At 35.4% G+C, this 25,238-nt stretch overlaps 1 protein-coding gene across 1 annotated transcript; it reads left to right on the forward strand.

The window, feature by feature from the left end:
* Nucleotides 1-5,375: 5,375 nt before the first annotated feature.
* Nucleotides 5,376-19,323, forward strand: KLF9 (KLF transcription factor 9). Its single transcript, XM_053702513.1, has 2 exons — nucleotides 5,376-6,551; nucleotides 14,457-19,323. The coding sequence occupies exons 1-2, from the start codon at nucleotides 5,936-5,938 to the stop codon at nucleotides 14,684-14,686; spliced, it is 846 nt and encodes a 281-aa protein (XP_053558488.1). The 5' UTR covers nucleotides 5,376-5,935; the 3' UTR covers nucleotides 14,687-19,323.
* Nucleotides 19,324-25,238: the final 5,915 nt, after the last annotated feature.

The raw sequence follows: 25,238 nt of genomic DNA on the forward strand, positions 1-25,238 counted from the left end.
CACAAATATTATCAGCGAGATAACTTCCAAATTGTGAATGAATCATATGTGTAATTCTGCCCCACTCATATCTCCCCCTCTTGTACAAATCCCATCTCAGCCAATTCCTTCTGCTCTAACCAACATGTCTCCCATTTATATTTGTCCCCAAGTCTTTCTATACTCCACACACCTCTGGGATATCAATTCTCTAACACCAACATGTAAACAAATATGACTGTGTATGTGTGTGTCTCAATATGTTTGTCATATCAGTGTCTGTGACTTGTATTTGTACTAATTTATGTCAGTGTGTTGGTTGTGCATGTGACTGTGTTAGTGAACAAATGTGATACTGAGTATGTATGTATGCCAGACTGAGCCTGTCTTTGACAGAGTGGCCATAGTAAATGTGTTTTGTGTGTTAGTAATTGTGAGTGCATAAAAGTGTCGTAGCTTCAGAATATGTGCAGTTATGTGTCAGTGTCTCTTTATGAGAGCATATTGGAGTAGACTGTATATTTGTATTATTGTATGATTGTGTTTGTGAATTAGTTAGTGTTTCTAGCTGTATGTTGGATGTAACTTACATCAGGAGAATATATTAATATATATATACATATATGTACAGTATATACTGTATATACAGTATATTACATATATATATATAGTCAATAAGAAAATAAGCAATTATTTAGCAAAAGTGCCAGACACCAACATATAACCGTAATCTCAGGAGCAACATTTTATTATATTCCTTTAGATTATATTATAGTTCACTAGTAAAAGTTTTTTTTTTGTCAAAATTGTCATTGATATATTCAGTTATCTTTAAATGTTAAAATAGTTTTGTCTTGTTTCTACGTTCCTTGATTAATTTCCCTGAGATTGGGGAGTGTTCTTAAAGGGACAGTCAAGTCCAAAATAAACTTTCATGATTTAAATAGGGCATGTAATTTTAAAAACTTTCCCATTACTTTTATCACCAGTTTTGCTTTGTTTTTTTGCTATTCTTAGTTGAAAGCTTAACCTAGGTAGGCTTATATGCTAATTTCTTAGCCCTTGAAGGCCGCCTCTTATGTGAATGCATTTTGACAGTTTTTCACCACTAGAGGGTGTTAGTTCATGTGCGTCATATAGATAACATTGAGCTCATGCACGTGAAGTTACCTAGGAGTAAGCACTGATTGGCTAAAATGCAAGTCTGTCAAAAGAACTGAAATAAGGGGGCAGTCTGCATAGGCTTAGATACAACATAATCACAGCGGTAAAAAGTGTATTATTATAACTGTGTTGGTTATGCAAAACTGGGGAATGGGTAATAAAGGGATTATCTATCTTTTTAAACAACAAAAATTCTGGTGTTGACCGTCCCTTTAAAGGGACACTCAAGTCAGATTAAACTTTCATGATTCAGAAAGAGAACATCATTTTAAAAATCTTTCCAAATTACTTCCATTATCAAATTTTGCACAATCTTTTTATATGCACATTTTTTGAGGCACCAGCTCCTACTGAGCATGTGCACAAGATCACAGTGTATACGTATACTAGTCTATGATTAGCTGATGTCTGTCACATGATACAGGGGACTTGCAAATGAAAGATAAAAATAAACTTGGCCGAAAATAAATCTACTTCTTTTGTGAAATTCAGAGTGTTATTGTATTGTTTTTTTATTATGCACTTGTTATTTGTCCAATTCTACTGTATTTAGTGTTAATGCGTTTCTTTATCTTTTATCCAAATTTCGGTTTAATTGATTTAACGATGAAGCAGAAATATCTTTTAATTTTGGAGTGCTTGTGTGTCCTGAGGGCAGGAGCTGTGAAATGCTGCTCTGTTTACATGACCGTTAACATTCCATGCACCTCTGTTGATAATTTGGCATCAGGAAGTAAACAGGTGTTTTCTCCCTAACCATGATTACATGCACAAATTAATTTGCAAAACCATATTTTGTAAAAAAAATCTCCTCAAACTTGGAACTTCTAGCTACTTTAGGAACCAATCTATTTTATATTTAATTTGTATTACCTATACCTAGGTAATGCAAACATTGCCAAGTGTCCTGCTTTTTCTGATAGGCCATTTTTTGCCTCCAGTCCTGTGATATAATTGCTGTGGGATTCTATGCCATACTGTAAAAAGATAACCCTGAGGTATGGTATTGGTATGGATGGATATAGTATCAAATATAAGGTCTTTGATGGTCTTATGTATTTATTGTATTTGTATATTGAGGCAGCCGAGGTTTTAAATTAAACCAGCAAAAAATAAATAAATATCTAATTTGGTGAACTGAGAAATGTAAATAATCTCCAGTAGTTTACATATTAGATTGAATAATACAAGATTTAATATTTTGCTTATATTTCATAAAACTTACACTAGGTAAAGAGGAGCAGAATGATGGAAGATATTGAAAAGCTTTTTTGATTGCTCTGTTGCAAAGTGTTCATTGTTTTTTCTTTCCAATGTTGGTAACTTTTGCATTGTACTGATGTAACACTGGTTGGGTGAAACCCTTACAAGTACTAAGAGGGTTAATATATTTCCCCCAGCCCTACCCTCTTTCTTGATTATTACTAAAATGGGGGGGGGGGGGGGGGTGAATAAAGCTTTCACAGTTAATTTTAGTGAAATTATCACCCCACTTCTAATGTCTGCTCCAAATGCTATGCAGTGTAGTCATGCATTGCCATAATCTGTTAAAAAACAAAAAAGTAAATATTATCTCAACTGACAATATACCATGCAGTACACCACTTTATTTACATGTTTGTTTACATATAGCATCAACAATGTACAATGTACCTTTCACAAGTACTCACACATTTATATCATATCAACAGAACTCCCAAGCATCAACTGTCACTAGGATCTCTGTGCCGCTCTTCCTATTTTATTAATGCACAGGTTTCACAAAGTAAAACTTGTAACATCAAAATATGACTCCAAATGTCCTACATCTGCTACTTAACTAATCAGTGACAACCCAACACCTAACAGCCAAGACACTTCCACAGATCATGCTAGCTTCATGCTATCATTGCCCCACATATCCAGCCATACACCTGAGACCGCCTCAAATCTGTTCTAGTACCGCCGGATGTCACAGTCACCAGAACCTGCCTCCCCCTACTGATTTTGGAAACAGGAACGTTTGGAGGTATGCTTTAAGGGACAAGCTTTTTTAATGTAAGACTTCCTCTCATTATAATTAGTTGCTGCCTGGTTAAAAGAATATGCATGTCACTTTTTGTGCTTTTTTTTTTTTTAAAAAAAAAGGTCTATTACAGTACAGCCAAACTGAGGTACAGTGTATGAGATTGCACCACTGAGTGCTAGTTGCTATGTTAAAGGCACAGACTTAATGGTGGTGCAAATCCACTTCAATCACCAATCACACCCTAATGGAAACTAGAAGTTTGGAGTGTGCTTACATTCACTCTGCTTGGTTGATATATATTTTTAAAATTATTTACTTTCTTTTTTATAATAGCACAGGTCCTGCTGCAAGCGGCAGGACCAAGCTATTATACCCTCTCTCCTTGTCACTGGAGAAAGCGCAGTTTGTAAAATCCCAATAGAAAGACCAACAACTTAAAGGGTACGTCACTGGTCTTTAAGGGGTTAAGTATATACAACTGCTTACTGGTTTTTTTACAACAATGAAAGTGACTGTTTAATATCCCTTTAAGTATCAAGAAATAAATATGATTTAATTAAAAAATTACAACTAAGACAATATAGTTATGCTTAAATAATAAATAGACTAAGAGTGATGCATTAAATTTAATACATCACTTTATTGTGCCTTTACGATTGCACAGTGTAAAATTATTGCATAGTCTAAGAAAAAAAAAAAGGTTAATTTTCAAAACCTTGATACAAAAGCAACGTCAAACGAATAATTACAGATGGTTGTATGTTGTCCTTTTAAGAGCCAGCTGTATGTCTGCCATTAGGTGTGTGTATGTGTGTCTGGCGAAGAAGCACGCTGGAAACTGTGGAAGTTTTCTCATTGATCAACACCCTTTCCCTGTGCCCACCCCGGTTTCAGAGTTGTTGCTTGATTGGAAAAGGATTGAAAAAAACAGCACTTGTTGTTTTCTAAAATTAGCACTTAGATTTTCTCACTGTAGACCCTGCTCTCAGTGTGATAAGAGTGGAATATTTTTTAAACTTGAGTTTCATCCTGCCAGTTCTGAGCATGAGCAAATCTGACTCCCTGTTTATCTAGTCTTTTCACTTAAAGGGACAGTCTACCCTAGAATTGTTATTGTTTTAAAAGATAGATAATCCCTTTATTACCCATTCCCCAGTTTTGCATAACCAACACAATTATATTTATATACTTTTTACCTCGGTGGTTACCTTGTATCTAGGAACCTTCTTCCAGCCCCCTGATCACATGACTGTGACTGTTTATCTATTGTCTTAAATTTAGCATTGTTTTGTGCTAAATCTTAAATAAACCCCTGTGCCTGAACAGTGTTATCTATATGGCCCACATGTACTTTCTGTCTGTTTGTGTTGAAAATAGATTTAAAAAGCATGTGATAAGAGGCAGCCATCAAAGGCTTAGAAATTAGCATATGAGCCTACCTATGTTTAGTTTATAATTAAGAATACCAAGAGAAAAAAAGCAAATTTGATGATAAAAGTAAATTGGAAAGTTGATTAAAATGACAAGTCCTATCTGAATAATGGAAGTTTTAATTTATACTAGACTGTCTGGACGTTTTATGACATCATACTAGATAAGATTCCTGTAGAGACCACAGCCACTTTGTAGGGCTGTGACAGGAAGTAATGGACACTGCACAAATAAAGTTTAAACAAATAAATAAAAGGTCCATTTAAATAGATGAATAATACATATTGCAATTATTTCTGATTAGTATATGCCACTGCTTAGTGTTTTTTCTAGAACAACAATAAAGCAGACTGTTTAATATCCCTTTAATTAGCAAGAAATAAATATGAATGATTTAATTAAAAATTACAACTAAGACAAGATAGTTATGCTTAAATAATAAATGGATTAAAAGTGATACATTAAACTTAATATTTAACTTAATTTTGCCTTTCCGGTTGTACGGTGTAAAAGTATTACAGAAAGTCTTAGATAAAGAGTCAGGTTAATTTTCAAAACCTTGATACAAAAGCAACGCCCAACGAATAAGAACAGATGGTTGTATGTTGCCCTTTTAAGAGCCAGCTGTATGTCTGCTACTGCGTGTGTGTATGTGTGTCTGGCGAAGAAGCACGCTGGAAACTGGGGAAGTTTTCTCATTGGTCAACAACCTTTCCCTGTGCCCGCCCCGGCTTCAGAGTTGTTGCTTGATTGGAAGAGGAATGAAGGTAAACAGAATAGAATGTCCCCTTCTCTTGGAACCTATGGGAGCCGCATCCCATTGTGACGCGTGGGGTTCTGTTAAATTGTTACTGAGCAGGAGAATGCCTGAACCCTGAGAGTGGAAGGAGACAGGAGGTGGGGGGAGTGAGAGTGAAAAAAAGTGTCTCATATACAGCTTTGTCTGAGATTTCATCACAGACTCTTTATGACTGAGGAGGATGAATGCATTGGGAATACTGAGCAAGACAAAGCATCTGGGGCACACTTGAATTTGCTGCCACAGAAGACATATAGAATGTTGCTTCTTTCTAAGAGACTTGAATTCTGCCACGTGTGGGATGATTATGTTTTGTAAAGAGAGCTGCCTCACTTAAGTTTGTAAAAGAAAGAAGAGTGTGCTGCAGACACAGCTACTGTTTTATAGTAGGAAGAGTGTGGGGAGGAGGTCCCAGACTATTGGTGTCTGTGATGAAGATGAGGGGCTGGGTGCGGAGAAGCACACACTGATAGCTGCAGGAGACGTAGTCATATTTGTCTAGTTGCTTTCTCTCTGGATCACTGATCGTCCTCACTCACTAGCCTGCGTTGGCAATGACAGCAGTCGCTTACATGGACGTCGTTGCAGCCCAGTGCCTGGTATCTATTTCTAACCGTACAACTGTTCAGCAGCACCCTGAGGAAGAGGATCAGGACCTGAGTTCTACACAGTCCGCCGCTGAACTAAAGAAAATGCCTGAACAAGAGCAGACCCTTAAGGCAGTGTCAGAGCAAGGGGTAGGCAAGGAGCACCACGAGGGACCGGCAGAAGCATGGAAGGATTATTGCACCTTGCTGACTATAGCAAAAAGCTTGCTAGAGTTAAACAAGTACCGACCACTGCCTTCCCCAGTGTACAGTCACAGTGATGAGGACATGTGCTCGGACAGTGATATAACCACTGAGTCCGCGCTCAGCTTCAGCCCATCGCACAGCCCGGGCAGTAGCTGCAGCAGTTCCACTACACCCAGCCATATGGACTACAGCCCTGAACCCGGCTCCAAGCAGCCACTCCCACAGGACCCGCCCATCTCCCCGACACGCCCTCCCAGCGCAGACACGCCCCCTGTGAGGTCTTGCAATGAGAAGAGGCACAGGTGTCCCTATACTGGCTGTGGCAAAGTGTATGGTAAATCTTCCCATCTCAAAGCCCATTACAGAGTCCATACAGGTTAGTAATGCTACCCTGCCCCTCCCACACAAAAAGGAATAAAGTTACTTTGTATTGTGTGTATGTACCAATCCAGATACCAAGGCTCTGTGTCAAATCAGGTTTTCCCACCAATGGTATATAATTATGAGGAAACTTATACATAATAATTATTTTTATTTAGGGTAAAAGAAATATGAATGTGCCCACAATTGCATTCAAGTTCTTTACAGCAACGTAAGTCCATCCTAGGTTTGTTTACAGACAGGGGTTGTCCTAGACCATAATATGTTGGGATGAACACATTGACCCAATGGTAAATATCAATGGTAAATGTGTCCTAATGGGCACTTCATCTTCTACAACTTCTGCCCTTTTTTCAACACCCCATTACTTCTGTCCTTTCTCTGAATATAGCACTGGGCATATAAAAAATGTGATACTCTGCACATTTAGGGCAGTTGGTAACTCTGAAGAAAAAGGGCTACTACAGTAGTAAGAGTGGGTGCATACCACCCCCTTGAACCTCCACTGGATACAGACAGTTTGGTCAATGTAAGGGTACCCAGATCTCAAATATTTTCACACACTAATTCTTTAGAAAAGCTGTGGAGATGTTTGTAGAGAAATCATTTGATACACTTTTTTTTTTTTTTTTTTAAAAGGTTAGGAATATATTCCACCTTTAGAAATAATGTACATAACTTATTGGTTTAGTTTTTTCTTGGGCTTCAACATTTTCTTTAAATGGTTTCACTTGGTTTTTTACTGACTGTAAATATACTCGGCATGCAAGAAAACATTTTTGGTCCCCCTGGTGAATACAAGAAGAGTACAAGCAAAGAGTCTGTTCAGTTATAGCCTTTTGACCACCCCCACAATTAGGTTTTCAAAAGTACTTTCCTTTTGTCAGCTAGTTCTGTCGTTTACACCAAAGTAAACGGTCATAATCCAGGTAATTAATCACAACTTTCTTGTAATTGTAGAAAATATATCCATTACACAATAATTAGTGGATATTTGGATCCATCGTCACAAGCTGGTGGTGTGATCTACATGAGTTGTACATGGGAGGAGTCAGATCCACTTTCAGTAATACATGCTTTCAGCAACGTGGTTGTTGCAATGTGTTCTCGAGCTTGGGAGGAGGGAGGTTACCGTAGATTCGGGAAACACCCCTTGGTTACGCCTATATTTGTAACACAACCCGTGGTTGGTTACTACTTGCACGTTTTTGAACTTGACGTCACGCCACAGTAATGTTTACCTGGGTCAAGTGGCGTTCAATAAGCAAACTGACCTTTTTTTAGACCTTTGAGCAATATAGGTTTAGTGGTCAAAGAAAAAAAAATATCCGAGGATCCATGACAACAACACAACAAAAATAGCATTGCTTGTGACTAGGATTCTGTTGTGAACAGTATTATCAATGTTTTTGCTACTGGATAATATCATTATTAGTTTGTCTTTATGGAAAGTAACTATTTCTGTGACAATTTCTCAGGTTTTTCGAGGTTATCATTTTGTTTCTGTAAACATCTATGTGTTTGTGTTGCATAGCCAGGTTTATTATCAGATTCAGCAAGTGTTTTATAGATCTGTGTCTGAGTTCCTTCAATTGTGTCTGAGTTCTGCATTTGCAGATTCTTTTTTCATTTCTGGATGAAAGCCAGCAGGCTATGTCACCTGTCTAACAGTCGTCTTCGTTATCCTCTTTTGCACTCCTATAGCAAGTGGATGACCTCATTTTACCTCTGCTGCTGAGATCTAGTGAGGACATTATATTTCTGCTGCTGTATTGTTTGCTTGCAGACAGCACATTTCTTCAGAACACTGGAATAATATCAGAATAAGATCACTGGAAAGAAAAAGAATAATGTTATTACATACATTATTGATGAACATTTTATATTTGCAGAAAAGAAATGTATTTTGTATTTTAAAAAACCCCAACAAGATCTGCGTTTAAAGACTCTCACTGTTTAAATCAAAACATTGATTACTTATCTATTTTAAATCAGCTTATTCATATTCCCTGATTTGGCTTACCCCAGATGCTGTTTATAGGACTAAGAGGGGTGTGGTGAATCATGTTGGCAAAATATTTATTTTTGTATGGGTATGCAAAACTGCCTTCTGTCTGTTTTACAGATTAGCATGGATGACTACGCAGTTAACCCTAATGCTTGCCAGAGAAACCAACCCAATTAGTTGCCAAAGTAACTGGCAGTAAAGATTTACAGTAAAAACATACTGTGTTATCATGTTGTATGATGCTTTTAACATAATACGGTTAGAATTTGGGAACTGCAACATTTTTTTGGGGATATGAAATTGAATAAATACTTAATTTAATGTAATAACTTAAAAATGCTTTGTTATGCCAAAATATGGTATTCTAATGTTGAACTGTCTGTCTCATTTATTGGATTTGCTGCTTGCAGCCATTGTAAAGATTGGGCGTGCCAATGTATAAATACAGCCTTTCTTACTGCACCAGTGTTCTCTTACAGAGGGCATGGAAAAGCTGTGCAGGTAGACAAAGAGACTTTTTAATAGAAAATTTAAACTCATAGTAACACTTAAGCAAACAAAGAGTTTATGATTAATACTTATATCCTGTGTGTATGTATGTGTGTGTATGCATGTGTGTGTGTATATGCATGTCTGTGTGTGTATGTATGTGCGTGTGTATATGTGCGTGTGTATATATGCATGTCTGTGCATGTATGTACATGTGTGTGTATGTATGTCCGTGTGTGTATGTGTATATATGCATGTCTGTGTGTGTATGTATGTGCGTGTGTATATATGCATGTCTGTGCGTGTATGTGTGTGTATGTATGTATGTGTGTGTATGTATGTGCATGCCTTTGTGTGTGTGTATATGCATGTCTGTGTGTGTATGTACGTGTGTATGTATGTGTGTGTGTGTGTGTGTGTGTATTTATGTATGTCTGTGCATGTATGTATGTGTGTGTGCATGTATAAAATATTTCAATACAAATCATCCTATACTTCCATTTATCCCAATTATGGAACAAAAACTGTTTCTGAGTTATTGTGTGATATTCAAATCTATGAACTATGATCACAGATTGTACCCATGTGTGAATGTGTTTAAGTGAAGTTAGCATTTAACTTTGTGATCAGCTTAAACATCATCGTGTTATAAATGAATATAGATGGAGCATGCAATTTTAAAATAACTTTTCAATTTACTTTTAGATGATAAAATTTGCTTTGTTCATTTGGTATCCTTTGTTGAAAAGCTTATCTAGTTAGGATTAGCAATGCACTACTGGAAGGTAGCTGATTATTGGTGCCTACACACAAATTCTTCTTTGGCTCACCAGATATGTTCATGTAGGTACCAGTAGTGAAGTACTGCTGTGGAGCTTAATTATGTGTAAACCCCTTTGCAAAGATTAAACATACAGTTAAATGCAAGTGATAGTCCACATTAAATCATTTTATGTTTGCACTTTATGCCCCTTTACTACTCTTACCATAATACAGTGTTTTAAAGGACAAGGACCGGTAAACACATTGTAGTGCAAGAAAAGGCAACAGCTGAGGCCCGAATTGGCCCAATTAAAGAGACCTGAAACCCACAATTTTTCTTTCATGATTCAAATATAGAATACACTTTTAAAAAAGTTTCCAATTTACTTATATTATCAAATTTGCATTGTTCTCCTGTTATTCTTTGTTAATATTCAGATAGGTGGTGTGCACGTCTGCAGCACTACATAATAGGAAATAGTGCTGCCATCTAGTGTTCTTGCTAATGTATAACATTATTGCAAAACTGCTGCAATATAGTGCAGCAGACTCCTGAACTTACTGTCCTGCTTTTCAACAAAGAATAACACGAAAATGAAGAAAATTTGAGAATAGAAGTAAACTATATAGTTGTTTAAAATTCTATGTTCTATCTGAATCACGAAAGAAAGAAATTGAGAGATAAAAAGTCACCTTCACTGGAAATCACTCAGATCATGGTTCAGACTTCATGCCATTTTAAACAACTTTCCAATTTACTTCTATTACCAAATTTGATTTCTTCTCTTGGTATCCTTTGTTAAATAGTAAACCTAGGTAGGTTCAGGAGTGGGCATGAAGCTTTAGTATTCTATGGTAGCAATGCCTGCAACTATGTTGCAATGTTATACATTATTGCAAACACTGCTACTATAGAATGCTAGACAACTGAATATTTCTGAGGTCCTATGAGCCTAGTTTGGTGTATTCTTTAACAAAAGATACCAGAAGAACAAAGACAATGTAATAATTATAAAAGTAAATTAAAAATTTGTTAAAAATTGTATGCTCTGTCTGAATCTTAAAATATTAATTATCTAATTTTTCTGTCTTTTTCTCTGTTATAGACCATCAACAAGTTATCAAGTGTATGTGTGTGTGTGTGTGTGTGTATATATATATATATATATATATATATATATATATATATATATATATATATATATATATATATATATATATATATAGTAAAGCAGCAATGAATCCCACGGACGGTCTCCGTGTTGCAGCCACGATCCAAATGAAGCAGGCACACAGGTTTTTTCATAAACACTCCGGTTTATTGGCAGTATAGTTTACCAAACGTTTCGGCTCAAACACGAGCCTTTGTCAATGGTGTACAAAACCAAATGTGAAGAATTAAACAAAACCACACCTTAAATATCCACCCAGCCCAAGTGATAAACCAATCAGAATGTGCATCCGTGGCGCACCCACTCGCACAGACCTCAAACTTTTGCCGGGTTCAACGTAGGCGTGGCATGACGTCATCACGTCACCGCCGTCCTAGGTGAAACCAAGGAAACATGCGTAACCATGGAAACAACGCATAAACACTGATGTGGTGCGGGTGTGCAAACGGATAAGACTCTGACAGGAAACAAATTGAAAGTCAATCAGTGAATGATCCTAATAACCCTACATAGAAATACAATAATAGAAAAGGTATCTATCTATATGCAACATAGAAACAAACCTTATATATAGCTTGTAAAGCAAAAAACGCTACTGCAACCCATAGTATAAATAACTAATAACACAGCCCTCTATACCCATGGTATCAAGGCATGTGGGGAGGTAGCTAAAAAGGGCGAAAAAATCTAAAGCCCCCTATTTTATTCGAATAGGTACACATTGTATCATGCCTGAGGAGTAGGTAGAAATTAAGTCCTGGATGACTCCCAGTAGTTCACAACTCATCTGTGTTTGTACCAACAGCCAAAGTCTATGTTGACATTCAGTCCTCGAGGGGCAACTGTGTCCAATGTGAAGATCCAGCGGGATTCCATTCTTAGTAATGCCAATCCTCTATCACCACCACGTCTGTTGTAAGGCACATGGTCAATCAACATCACTCGTAACGAGGAAACAGAATGTCCAGCAGTTGCGAAATGTCGTGCAACTGGTTGTTCCGATCGTCCTTTGTCAATCGCCTGACGGCAATTCGTCAGGCGATTGACAAAGGACGATGCGTTGTTTCCATGGTTACGCATGTTTCCTTGGTTTCACCTAGGACGGCGGTGACGTGATGACGTCACGCCACGCCTACGTTGAACCCGGCAAAAGTTTGAGGTCTGTGCGAGTGGGTGCGCCACGGATACACATTCTGATTGGTTTATCACTTGGGCTGGGTGGATATTTAAGGTGTGGTTTTGTTTAATTCTTCACATTTGGTTTTGTACACCATTGACAAAGGCTCGTGTTTGAGCCGAAACGTTTGGTAAACTATACTGCCAATAAACCGGAGTGTTTATGAAAAAACCTGTGTGCCTGCTTCATTTGGATCCTGGCTGCAACACGGTGCCCGTCCGTGGGATTCATTGCTGCTTTACTGTTTGTTTCTCCCTAGTGAGAGCACCAGGTAGCTGACTTATTTGTGAGTGTCGTACACTTCTGCAACTTTATATATATATATATATATATATATATATATATATATATATATATATATACACACATTCATTTTTATTAAATGTTACAAAGACAAGCAGTATACAGAATTATAGGAGATGCACCTCCCATTACAACAAAATAAGATAGGTAATTATGCAGCATGACAGTTTGAAAACTAAAGCGAATAATGTATATTAAAAGGAAATATGGACAGCATATTTTATCACAGTTCTAAAATAAAAGGAACTCATAGAGTAATATTGATTAAACTCCTATCAAATTTTTGAATCTATCATGGTGTGTTTGTCCTGCGGTTGGATATATGAGCTGACATAACAGCCAATGTATTCATTCATTTTATTACTTTTCACGTAATATTCTTCTAATTCAAGTTATATATTTTTTTAATGTAAATCACCCATCTAGAACTGACTGATTAGGTTAATGTTCTAAGGCCTGTTTATTTATAATAGCTTTTCACAGATCATTCTTTCTGAAATATTGCTAAATGCCTGGCATGTTTGATTAAATAGATTACTAATATAAAACAATGACGCTGATATGTCTAAGACTGTCTTTTATCTGGATAATCTGTATGTTATCTGCATTAAAAATACACACTTAATGTATGTTTTGGTAGGAAATAGAATGATATTTAGGGTAATAAATGGAAGAAGTTTTCATATTCATTCATTTTTGCCACAGTTTTCATCTCTCTAGAAATAATAATGGGAAAATGGTTCTAAAATAAATGAATATTTGAAGTTTACTTGCTTGTTGAAGGTGTTTCACACTCTATCTAAAGGCGCACACACACACACACACATATATATATATATATATATATATATATATATATATATATATATATATATATATCACACACATGACACTGAATTTCAGACTCAATTTTTGTATAACTGTATTGCATCTTCAAATAGTATACAGCTTGATTTCCTGATTTAGGGCTTTAAAATAAATAATCAAACCCACAGAATTGCTTTGAATTACAGAATAGCATTAAGAGACAGCACATTTCATATTCTGTCTTCCATTTGCATGAAAATAGCAGGTTATATAACACTACAAATGTTATTCTTCAGATTTTAAAGTAAATGTCAAGTTACTAATAGTGCCCCACGGCATTGGATATACTTTTAAAAATTAACAAGGGTTTAATTCATGAAATCTTTTATATGTTTATATTTTACAGATTTTTTACCTATTTAACACTGCGACGATAAGCGCAGCTCTCCCGCCTGCCATATTGTCAATTTGATTGACCGATGACGATTTGTAAAATAACTAATCCAAGGTTTGTTCTTTTACGAATTGTCACCTGTCAATCAATTGGAGAAAATGGCGAACAGAAGAGCTGCGCTTATCGTCGCAGCGGTAAATAGGTAAAAATTTTGCAAAATATATACATATAAAATATTTAATGAATTAAACCCTTGTAAGTCTATCCAATGCCGTGGGGCACTATTAGTAACTTGACATTCACTTTAACGCTGTTGTCTATGTAAATTACTTTATATGTAAAACTTGTTTTTTTTATAAGCATTTTACTGTGACTGAATAGCCATGTAATTTATACTAAAATATCCTGCTAACCAATACTGCTCTAAATGTTCTGTTCTTTTAAATGCATTACAACAGAGCTTGAAAATCTAGGTATCCATAGCTCCTAAAATTTTTACTTCTGACATCAATTTTTTTACATATTTTTAAATATAAATTATTAAATGACTCCTATAAAAAGTGTGTCTATCCCCTAAATTGTATATACATTTGTCAAACCTTGCCTTTAGTGTATAGCCTCCATAGAATACAAATTGAGACCTTTCTCTTGTGGGAGAGAAGACTACCCCTTTAGTGAAACTGGGCCAGAAGATTTAAAAAGAGTATGACACCCCAAAGCTTTCATATCCTTCTAGTTGGTTCTGTTTTCTTTTCTCTTTTTTAGGTAATTCTTTTTTACCCCCATAGGTGAACGTCCTTTCCCGTGCACATGGCCCGATTGCCTTAAAAAGTTCTCGCGATCTGATGAGCTGACTCGCCACTACCGGACACACACGGGTGAGAAGCAGTTCCGCTGCCCCCTTTGTGAGAAGAGGTTTATGAGGAGCGACCACCTGACCAAGCATGCACGCCGTCACACCGACTTCCACCCCAGCATGATAAAAAGGTCCAAAAGGTCTAATTCATCTTTTATCTGAGTACATAGTCCTCAAGTAAACTTGCTGTTAAACCAGAAAATTACTCAGCTGCTGTACATATCACCTTCTTGCATCTTTTCAGAGGAAATGTAGCATTCATGCTTCTACAGCAGTGTATTAAAAAGCTGCTGCCTGATTTGTTTTCTTTATGGTGGCACACAAATCTAGATATTTTTTGTTGTGGTGTGATTTGTACCATCACGGTTTTGACCATAAGATCTTTTGTGCTTGCTCTGGCATGAATATGTGTTAATGAAATAGAAAACACAATGGATTAGCTTTACATTTTAAGAAAATACGTTTATGTGAACAATTGCAACCTCTATATAAGGGAATTCACTTTTTTGTTGAGATGAAACCATATGGTGTGAAAAGCAAGAAGTATAGTGAGTACTTGAATTAAGGAGAGCTGATTTCTAATGAAATTGTCTTACAATATATATTAGACCTGTGTTTTATGGTTAATGGAATATTAGTCTCCTACTGATATGAACCTTGACTGTTTTCACAAATTGAATGTGACTAAAATAATGGTGCATTTTATAGAAGCTGCACCACTCTTTGCAAACTTTGTTTGGAAGAAGATAAGGAACATGAAGACGAAAGCATATTAAGCAAAGCAAAGACTAACAAGGCATAAAAGATGGTACTGAGTGCTGCTTTGTAGAGCTCTTATGTATGTAGCCAGTGTCAGCAATCGTCTACAGGAGGATCAACAGTTCTTAAGGGAAGAGATGCTGTGCTCAATAGTCAAATTGTATTGTTTCATGTGCAGAATACACACCCCAATTATAAGGAACATTTCCATGCCCTACTCAACTGATGGATAATTTGTTAGAACGTTTGACTGCATCTGCCTGAGGAGTAAAATGCAATTTAAAAAAAGAGAGTGAATGAAAGTGTATGGCTTTACCCTGCAAGTATAAAGTACTAGTTGAGGATCATCAGAATATATTAGTGTTACAGTGCACGTTGTATTGTGGACATAGCAGTCACAAGTCATTCTGCAAAACCAGAATGTTTGACTCTTCTTTTAGCAGATATAATACCATCATTGATTGCTTCAGCAACTAGGCATTGGTACATTGAACAGTGACAACTTGCAACCGTTCTGTGCAGTATAACAATACCAGGCATACATGCTTAGCATTTATTAGTTTCACACTTCTTAGAAGAGAAATGATATAACTGTGACAAAAACATCACAAGCACAGATTTAAAAAAACAAAATTACTTTAAAAGCCTCGCCATTGTGTCATTTAGGTTATTAAAGATTCAATTTCACGTTTACATAACTCATTTTGGTAGCACATTGCACCAAGTTGAATATTGACTTTTTTTGCACCTTATGTTTCCAGTGATTTCACACAAAGCCTTTTTTTTTTCATACTGAAGGGCTCACAATATTCTGTTAGTAGTGTTACAGGCCTCTCCTGACGTGAAGAGGTGAACTATGCAGCATTTGGCCACACAGGCAGTTTACAATATAAATGTGTTTGTACTTTTAAACAAAATGGATCCATTCCAGATATCACAAAGAGCCCTCAAGCACTCCAGTCACACTGCACTCTACGTGTGCTCAGATGAAATGGCAGAGAAGTCTACCATAAGTCACACTATATTATCTCATGGCCTATCCTGTAGGAATGAGTTTGCTACCTTGCTGCCTTCATAGAAGAAAACCCATCAGATGAAGCAATGGGGACATCCTGCTTTACACTCCTTTGCTCACTGATTCACTTAGCCTTTAAGAACAATTTTATTTGTATGTGAGCATGAAATGTAAGCAGTAGCACTAAGCCCTAGTATACTAAAATAACACTGAGAAAATAATTGCCAACATTAGACTGTTTTCTATGGTCATAAGGGATTCCTTTTTATAGTCTTTTATACTTGAGGGCTTCAATGCCTCCTTTACTTGTCTTTCAGTGGATTTTTTTTTGTAATTTAGATAATTTGAGGGGCACACACAATTCAAACACAATGAGTAATGGTTACACTTCAGGATTTATTCATTATTCTTATGTGACAATATTATATAAAAAAAATAAAACTGTGCATGGAAGAGCAGGCGTAGCTGAATATCGATGATGATGTAGAGTGCATAATCAACTATAATCCCATGTTAGTTAACAGTTACAGGAGGTGGAAGTTTGGACGTACAGCACAGTAATTTCCCTTTAATTAAAACGGCAAATCACATTTGCTATGTTTTTATTGCTGTGCAATTACTTTTTTTCATAAAGACTATTGCGAACACATACTACAAGAAAAATCTACCATGAAAAAAGGAATTTCAGGAAAAAACATTAACTTTCTACCTCTCTGTTTTTTTTTTTTTGGTTTTCTTTTTTTAATACAAAGTAATTCTTCCATTCAAAATAGAAAAACAAAATAAAAACCTTTTTTTTACAGTTACTCTCTATCTTTGTCTCTCCCCTCCCCTCTGGCCAGTGCAAGAAAGAAAAATTCTCAAATTAGTAAACTGTAAAATTACAAGCATTTCTGGTTTTGCACATTGAGTAGAAGAAAAAAAATACCTTGAGTGAAGCACAAATTCTTTGCAATGTCTTACACAAGTAAAAGTCAAGTTTTTTTTATATACATTAATCGTTCATTCTAGAGTGTTCCTCATTGTAAGTATAATGTGGTAGACAGTCTGTTTCATAAGTAAAATAATATCAAGTTGCAAAGGTGTTTGCCATACAATTTTGAGCAGTTTATGATTTTTAAGTTGTTTCTTTTAATTGGATTTTGAGTGGTTACTAAATACGAAATAGCTATATTATACTACGGTTTAACACTCTGCATTTAAATCAGACAAAAGATTAACTTTAGTTTATGTAACAATAACAAAAAACAACATTAATTTTGTGACGTGTGTGTCTTCTACCACCAAAAAAAAAAAAAAAAGATATTTTGTAAGATTTTGCTGTGGCTTTTATTCTGTATGCTAAATTCTGCTCTATTATGTTAAATTCAGAAATCTTCTTTTTTGATGTCAACACAATGCTCAATAAACATTCCGTGAATAGAAACGCCAATCTTAATTTAAGAATGACAAAAGCTAGGCCCAATAAGTCAAGCATTAGATCAGTTTAATCAATATTTCAATGATTTTTGTGGACCTACTAAGTGCAGTCATAGTTATTACCACTTTCAAATGTATGTGTTTCTTAAAATGAGATTGGAGAATTTATTTAATTTGTGCCTTTTCTTCCCCAACATCTGGAAAACAAATATTTTCCCCATTTTTATACTTTTTGTTCAGTCTATTTTAATACATAGTGAACTGTCTTCAAAATCATTAAGCTTTATTTATAAGTAACATGTTGTATGATGTCAGTGAGCTCTTCATAATATTACTCTACTTGCTAAGCCAGTGTTTAAATATCTTTTCCTCAGGATATTAACAAGCCATGCTTTGCGGGCATGCTACTAGTGATACACATTTGGAGCTTAGTAACCACTGCTCTTCAGACTTTATTTGTGGCTTCTAAATATTGTTTATTTTTCAAGTTTAACAATATATTTGTTTTTATTTTTTTGTTTTATAAAAGTACTTCCTCCCTGGCTCCCAATAATTTAGTTTCAATAAATCACCAACATAATATTAATGGGCTCCTTAGGTTAATTTGTATTGCTGTGTGCTACTGAACTGATATTTTTTATTTCTATGCAAAGTTGAGAAACACTAATTGTTATTTTATTTTAGTGTAATGATGCATTAACTCTTCCAAATTAACCAGAGAGGTTGTCCTTTTATGATACAGTGTGAATTGTTTCATCCACAGTAGAGTTTGTAGAATTTTACTTATTTACTCAAAATGGTTCAAGATTTTCAGTACTGAAAAAGTTCATTATAATTTCACTGTATTGCACAAGGCTTTTTCAGACTTTAAAACTGATCATCTCGTCTATTCTAGTTTTAGATTTCCCTGCAATAAAAAAACCTGATTATTTTGAATGATTAATTGTATACAGTTAAGATTTAAAAGCATAGCCACTTTATTGCAGTCTGACTTTTCATTTGTGTCAGCTATTATGGCAGTGAGAGTTATCTTTTGAAACTTTCTCATATTGTCATGCAGGGGACTGCATCATAGTTTCCTATTGCAACTTAATGCTAGCCAAATGGTACTAACAGCTAGCCCTTCAAAGTCATATAGTTCAATGCATGTATCTAAGACAATGTGTTATCATACATTTCTTATTAAAATGAGATCATCTGTGTGTTGAGACTGAAAAGGTTTAATTCATTCTGTTTTGGTACATTGCCTTGCAGGAAATCCTGCTACCTGATAGGATCATGAGACATCTTGGAAATTTCTCTATAACTGATCACTTACCTGCAGTCTTTCAGTTTGGTTGCTTAGCAAGCATCTGTGCTGAAAGTAAGGTGAGATGTTATCAAGTTTAAATGCAGATCAATAACTTGCAATTTTGTAGCATAGTCATTTCTGCAACTGTTTTAATTTTTACAATTTTTTTTGTACAGTTTCATAAGTTATTTGTGCTGTATTTCGGTTTCAGAAAGCAAATGGAATTGTTTAAATAAAGGGTACGTCTACCCATTTTGTACAAGTGTATATATAAATTGTTCCAGTAATAAAATGAAAAATTAAAAAAAAAAACAAGATTGTGACTGATAATTTAGGTTTTGTTTTGAAAATCTACAGTGAAGCAGCATAATGAAAAAGTTAAAACTGAATGTTTAATATATATATATATATATATATATATATATATATATATATATATATATATATATATATATATATATATATATATATATATACACACACGCACACATTGGACTATATACTTTAAACTTTGGACTACCACAATTTAAAAAAAATATAATAATAATGTGAATAAATAGAAAATTAAAACTAACCTAATGATTCAACAACCACTTGAATTTCTGATTTTACACACACACACAATTTTTTTAAAAAATAACTATACATGCACGCCTCTGAAGTTGGGGATCACCTCTGTATGTGAATCAATGTTCTGCATAGTATTGCAGTATGATATAAATGTGTCAGTACAATAGAGAAACTCTTGTCTATATTAAAAATGCCAAAACTTTATTTTACAATTCATCGTTAAAAACGCATGAAGCTCACAACAGGAACGGAGGTTGGGTGAGATGAGAATTGGCTTACGCGTTTCGGCTGAAAGCTGTAGTCATAACTTGTCATGTCTCTCCACCTCCTTAGTTAATAAAACCATACAACAATTCCAATTGGCTAAAAATGTATTTACATATGGCACCTCACTCCTATTAAAGAGAAATCCAGATTTGCATGACATATGAAGTCTGGACTTTTTAATATTGTTAATTGATTTTGGAGCTTAGTTCTCTTGTTGTGATTGTATCCAATATAAAAAAAAAACTATGAAGCCCATTTCTTAATATATCAAATCAAAGAAAGCAGCATGTGTAATTTACTTTTTGGGATACATTTTAAATATGGGTGGTTTGTGATCCACTACACAATAAATATACTCTTCTTTATTTTTTTTAAAAACATTTAAACTAAAACCTTTAAAGCCAGCACAATATTGTATGACCCTGCATAAATGTATCACAGTGCTCAGCTCAGACGGCCTTCTATCTGCTGTATAGCTGGATCACCAGAAACACACAAGCTAAAAGCTGATTGAGCAATGGGACAGCATGACTGAATGATGGCTGCACACTCTGCATGAAGATTTTAAAGATACTACACTACAGAGGGAGCTCCATGGCTTGGCCAGGTAGGTCAGAAAAGATACTGAACCGTTACTAAATTGCTACTAAACCTCTAAGGCTGTTTTGACTGTTATAATCTATGAACTATGAATCAGTATGTGCTGTGAAAAGTGGTATTTATTATGAGAAGCTTCATGGAGAGCTGGTAGTAAGTGACAGCAAGTGGTAAGGAGTGGGCTGCGAGCAGGCAGATAGACCGATCAGTCTGCTTGGTTGTTAATGTACTTGGTGGTTGCAGAGGATGTGCCCTAGCTGACTCCCGTGTTCTTTGTCTTTCACCTCTCTGCCTGCCGGGGACCCAGGGTATGTTATTGTTGTATTTTCTGGATGTTGCAAGCTGAAGCAAAGATCATATATAAAAACCCCCTCAAGATATGCAGCTTGGGGGAAAATAAAATAAAAAGTAAACAACTGTAAATAAAGTAACTCTAAAGAACTTTAAAGAAAATAAGCAACCCTAAATAACCATAATAAATCTAACAACAATACTAGTAGAAACACTAACAAAATATAGCTTTTAACAAACAGCTTTAATAAATGCAAACATAAAGAAGCTGTGAGACGCGCTATTATTTTGCTGTATTCTGTTGCAAATAAATATGCAGCTTTATATTACGTTAAGACTATGGCCTCTAGTTATCAAGCCGTCAACCGCAAATACGCTGGAATTCCGCAGCGTATTTGTGGCGAGGCTGATTCGCCTTAGTTATCAACCCCTACTGCCCGGCAAAAGTGGAATATAGTGATGTAAGCTTCGATCCGACGGACTCAGTCTGACACAGATCGATGCTTATGTCACTCCAGATGTTCTGAACGCAAGTTCGGCACAATCTGACTACTTTTGGTAGTTATCAAACTACTACCAGGTACACTCGCCACTATTCTGGGCCAGCGTACCTGGATTTCAATCCACCGCCCTGGAGGCGGTGGATCCCATAGGAATCAATGGGAGTCTGACCATAGCGAAAGCTCATGTTCGCTGCTGCCCGATATCCCGGGAGATGTCTGCACCTAACACCCAAACATGTATTCCGAGTCTAAACACCCCTAATCTGCCCCCCCCCTACACCGCCGCAACTAAATAAATTTATTACCCCTAAAACGCCGCTCCCGGACCCTGCCGCAACTATAATAAACATGTTAACCCCTAAACCGCTGCTCCCAGACCCTGCCGCAACTTTAATAAATATGTTAACCCCTAAACTGCCGCTCCCGGAGCCCACCGCAACTATAATAAACATGTTAACCCCTAAACCGCCGCTCCCGGACCCCGCCGCAACTATAATAAATATGTAAACCCCTAAACCGCCGCTCCCGGACCCCGCCGCAACTATAATAAAAATGTGAACCCCTAAACCGCCGTTCCCGGACCCACGCCGCAACTATAATAAATATGTGAACCCCTAAACCGCCACTCCCGGACTCCACCGCCACCTACATAATACCTATTAACCCCTATCCTGCCCCCCTATACCGCCGCCACCTATAATAAATTTATTAACCCCTATCCTGCACCCCCCTATACCGCCGCCACCTATAATAAATTTATTAACCCCTATCCTGCCCCCCTACACCGCCGCCACTATAATAAAATTATTAACCCCTAAACCTAAGTCTAACACTAACCCTAACACCCCCCTTACTTAAATATTAATTAAATAAATCTAAATAATATTACTCTTATTAACTAAATTAATCCTATTTAAAACTAAATACTTACCTATAAAATAAACCCTAATATAGCTACAATATAACTAACAATTACATTGTAACTATTTTAGGATTTATTTTTATTTTACAGGCAACGTTGTATATATTTTAACTAGGTACAATAGCTATTAAATAGTTAATAACTATTTAACAGCTACCTAGCTAAAAGAAATACAAAATTAACTGTAAAAAAAATCCTAACCTAAGTTACAATTAAACCTAACACTACACTATCATTAAATTAATTAAATAAATTAGCTACCAATACCTACAATTAAATAAACTAAACTAAATTACAAAAAAACAAACACTAAATTACAGAAAATAAAAAAATATTACAAGAATTTTAAACTAATTACACCTAATCTAAGCCCCCTAATAAAATAATAATAAAAAAAAAATGATAAAAGTCCCTACCCTATTCTACATTACAAAGTAATCAGCTCTTTTACCAGCCCATAAAAGGGCTTTTTGCGGGGCATGCCAGTACTCAGTACTCAAATATCTCTATAAACCATTCTAAATCTGAACTTTTGCGTTTTGGACTAGATAAATCTAACCTTGAGCTAATTAACCAAAATAGTAATTTAAAAATACAATCTATTACTATAAAATACTTAGGAATTTAGATAGCTAAAACCAAGCATGACAATCAAATTAAACTACGAAAAGCTCTTGAAAGAAACTACCACAGAAATAAAGTGATGGAAACATAAGACCCTTTCCTGGCTAGGTCGTATTCATACAGTAAAAATGACCATCATACCAAGATTGTTATATCTATTCCAGACTCTACCAATCCCCCTTCCTACTTTTTACATTCCCAAGTTTCAATCCTTTTTGAATAAATATATATATGGCATGAAACCGCTCTAAGAGTATCTAAAGCTACTGTCTTCCTTCTGAAGGATAGAGAAGGTCTGGGAGTACCATGTTTATTAAAATATAGGATGGCATCAATATTACAAAGAATAGTAGGAGTAAGAATAAACATCAGAAAGAATGGGTACAGCTAGAGCATAATCTGCTACAAGATAAGCAGCTGGGGGGCAGATGCTGGCTACCATTGAAAAGCTGGCCGAAAACATATCAAAATTACCCGATTATACGTGAAGTGATGCAGACATGGAAAGCCACTCTTAATCTTAAAAATAAAATTTCAACAATACCATCACCACTTACACCAATTATACTGGATGAGTCATTACCGTTTGGTGATTATACTAGACTTATCAATATAAAAACCTTATATGATGCTTTACCATTTTATACATTTATGAATGGGGATAAATTAAAGCCCAGATTGGAGTTAACTAACAGTGGGGCGGAATCATTTAATCACTGGTTTAGATACCTTCAACTTAAAAACTTTCTTACAACACGCCCAAATAAATAGGATTTAATAAGACAAAGACTACCATTTGAATTATGTTCAGGGAAACTTTCAACTAGAGGTACACTATCACTGATCTATAAAATACTAATGATATCTACATCTTCACAATTGCCATCATATAATAAAATAAGAAGTGAGCGCATATAAGGCAGAGGTGAATGCGAACATTAAACAATTTAATCTTTATACAAACCTATACAATGCATAACAGGTTTAAAAATCATGGATCCATGAATACAATAACAAATGTAAAAATCTAAATAACAAATAATAACTTAAAAAAGAAAAGAGACTATGAAAAAAAAAAAAGTAATGTCAATAATGACAAGTATTAAAGCCACGACAAATTGGAAAAAGTTAGAAAGTACTGTTTCTGGATAAAAATGTTCCGAATATAGAAAACAGTCAACTGTCCAGTAATAGATGCCAATAGATTATAAGTCAGCTGTATATGTCCAAAAAGTGAATGTGTTGATGTGTCCACGTAAATGGTCTAGATTAAAGAGATCCTTTTTAGTTTTTGCTTGTTGAAAAAACTTTTGAAAGTGAAATCTCCAATGATTGTGAAAGACAAAAAGATATAAAAAAATGGTGATAATCCAATCTTTGAAAAGATGTAAAATACAGAAATTCGAAAATACAAAAATTCAAAAATACGAATGCCAAAAAAGTTGATGCAAAAATTTGTGATATTAAAAAATGACAAACAAAAATTCAGTGTAGTGATCTAAAAATGTGTAAAAGAATAAATGTTAAAATATATATATAGATGGAGGTAGTTCATAAGTGATATCTTTATACTTAGAATCCCATTGTTGTGATATACCTAAAAGTTCCTGTAAAAAGAAAAAAAACAATACTATAGACAATTTGTAAATTCCTTGTTTAGGGTATCAGAAATTATCTCACCAATTATATGTTGACGCGTTTCGGCCTGATAACAAGCCTTTTTCAAGACTGTATAACTGAGTGAGATGCATGACCTTATATAGGGTAGGTGATCCAATGGAATGTTAGTGTTTGGGCGCCAAAATTTTCCTTAGAGACCACCCCAGTGAAATGGATTATGGGTATGGGCAACCTCTTAATAACAGATTATTTTTCGTCCATTTTTTGGTTTATCTATTATATTCTTATACCTTCGATATTAGCAGTACCCCTAATTAATTGAGCAACTTAATATGTTACATAAATTGTTACGTAAATCGTTACATATATTATTTTACTGATCGTCAACATTTTTGTTTATGTCCTGCCGTTTTCGTCACATCACTTCCGGTATCGGGTGAGTGACGTCATATCCAGAAATTCATTTCCGTTTTCGGTTTTGCCGGTTGTTTTGATTTGTTGCTTACGTGACAGGTTAATGTAAACAGGGGTCAAACTCGGATACTTGTTAGCTGGCACAAACATTAACAATAAATTTGCTATGTGTGTCTTATATGATTGTGTATATGCCAGCGTTACTATAATGTATAAAGGGGCTAAGTATAGACATAAATATACTGTTAACTGGATATTGTTAGATAAATAAATATAAGGATACGTCAAGGATTATGGGCAATGGTTTCAGACCTAATGATTATATCAAAAAGATGGACATATCTTGAAAGTGAGAGATCCGGATGATATCATAGAATATGACTACTATATTAAAATTTCCCTATTCAATTCCGTATTGTAAA

The sequence above is a fragment of the Bombina bombina genome, chromosome 2 (genome assembly GCF_027579735.1).
Source record: "Bombina bombina isolate aBomBom1 chromosome 2, aBomBom1.pri, whole genome shotgun sequence".
NCBI lineage: Eukaryota > Metazoa > Chordata > Amphibia > Anura > Bombinatoridae > Bombina > Bombina bombina.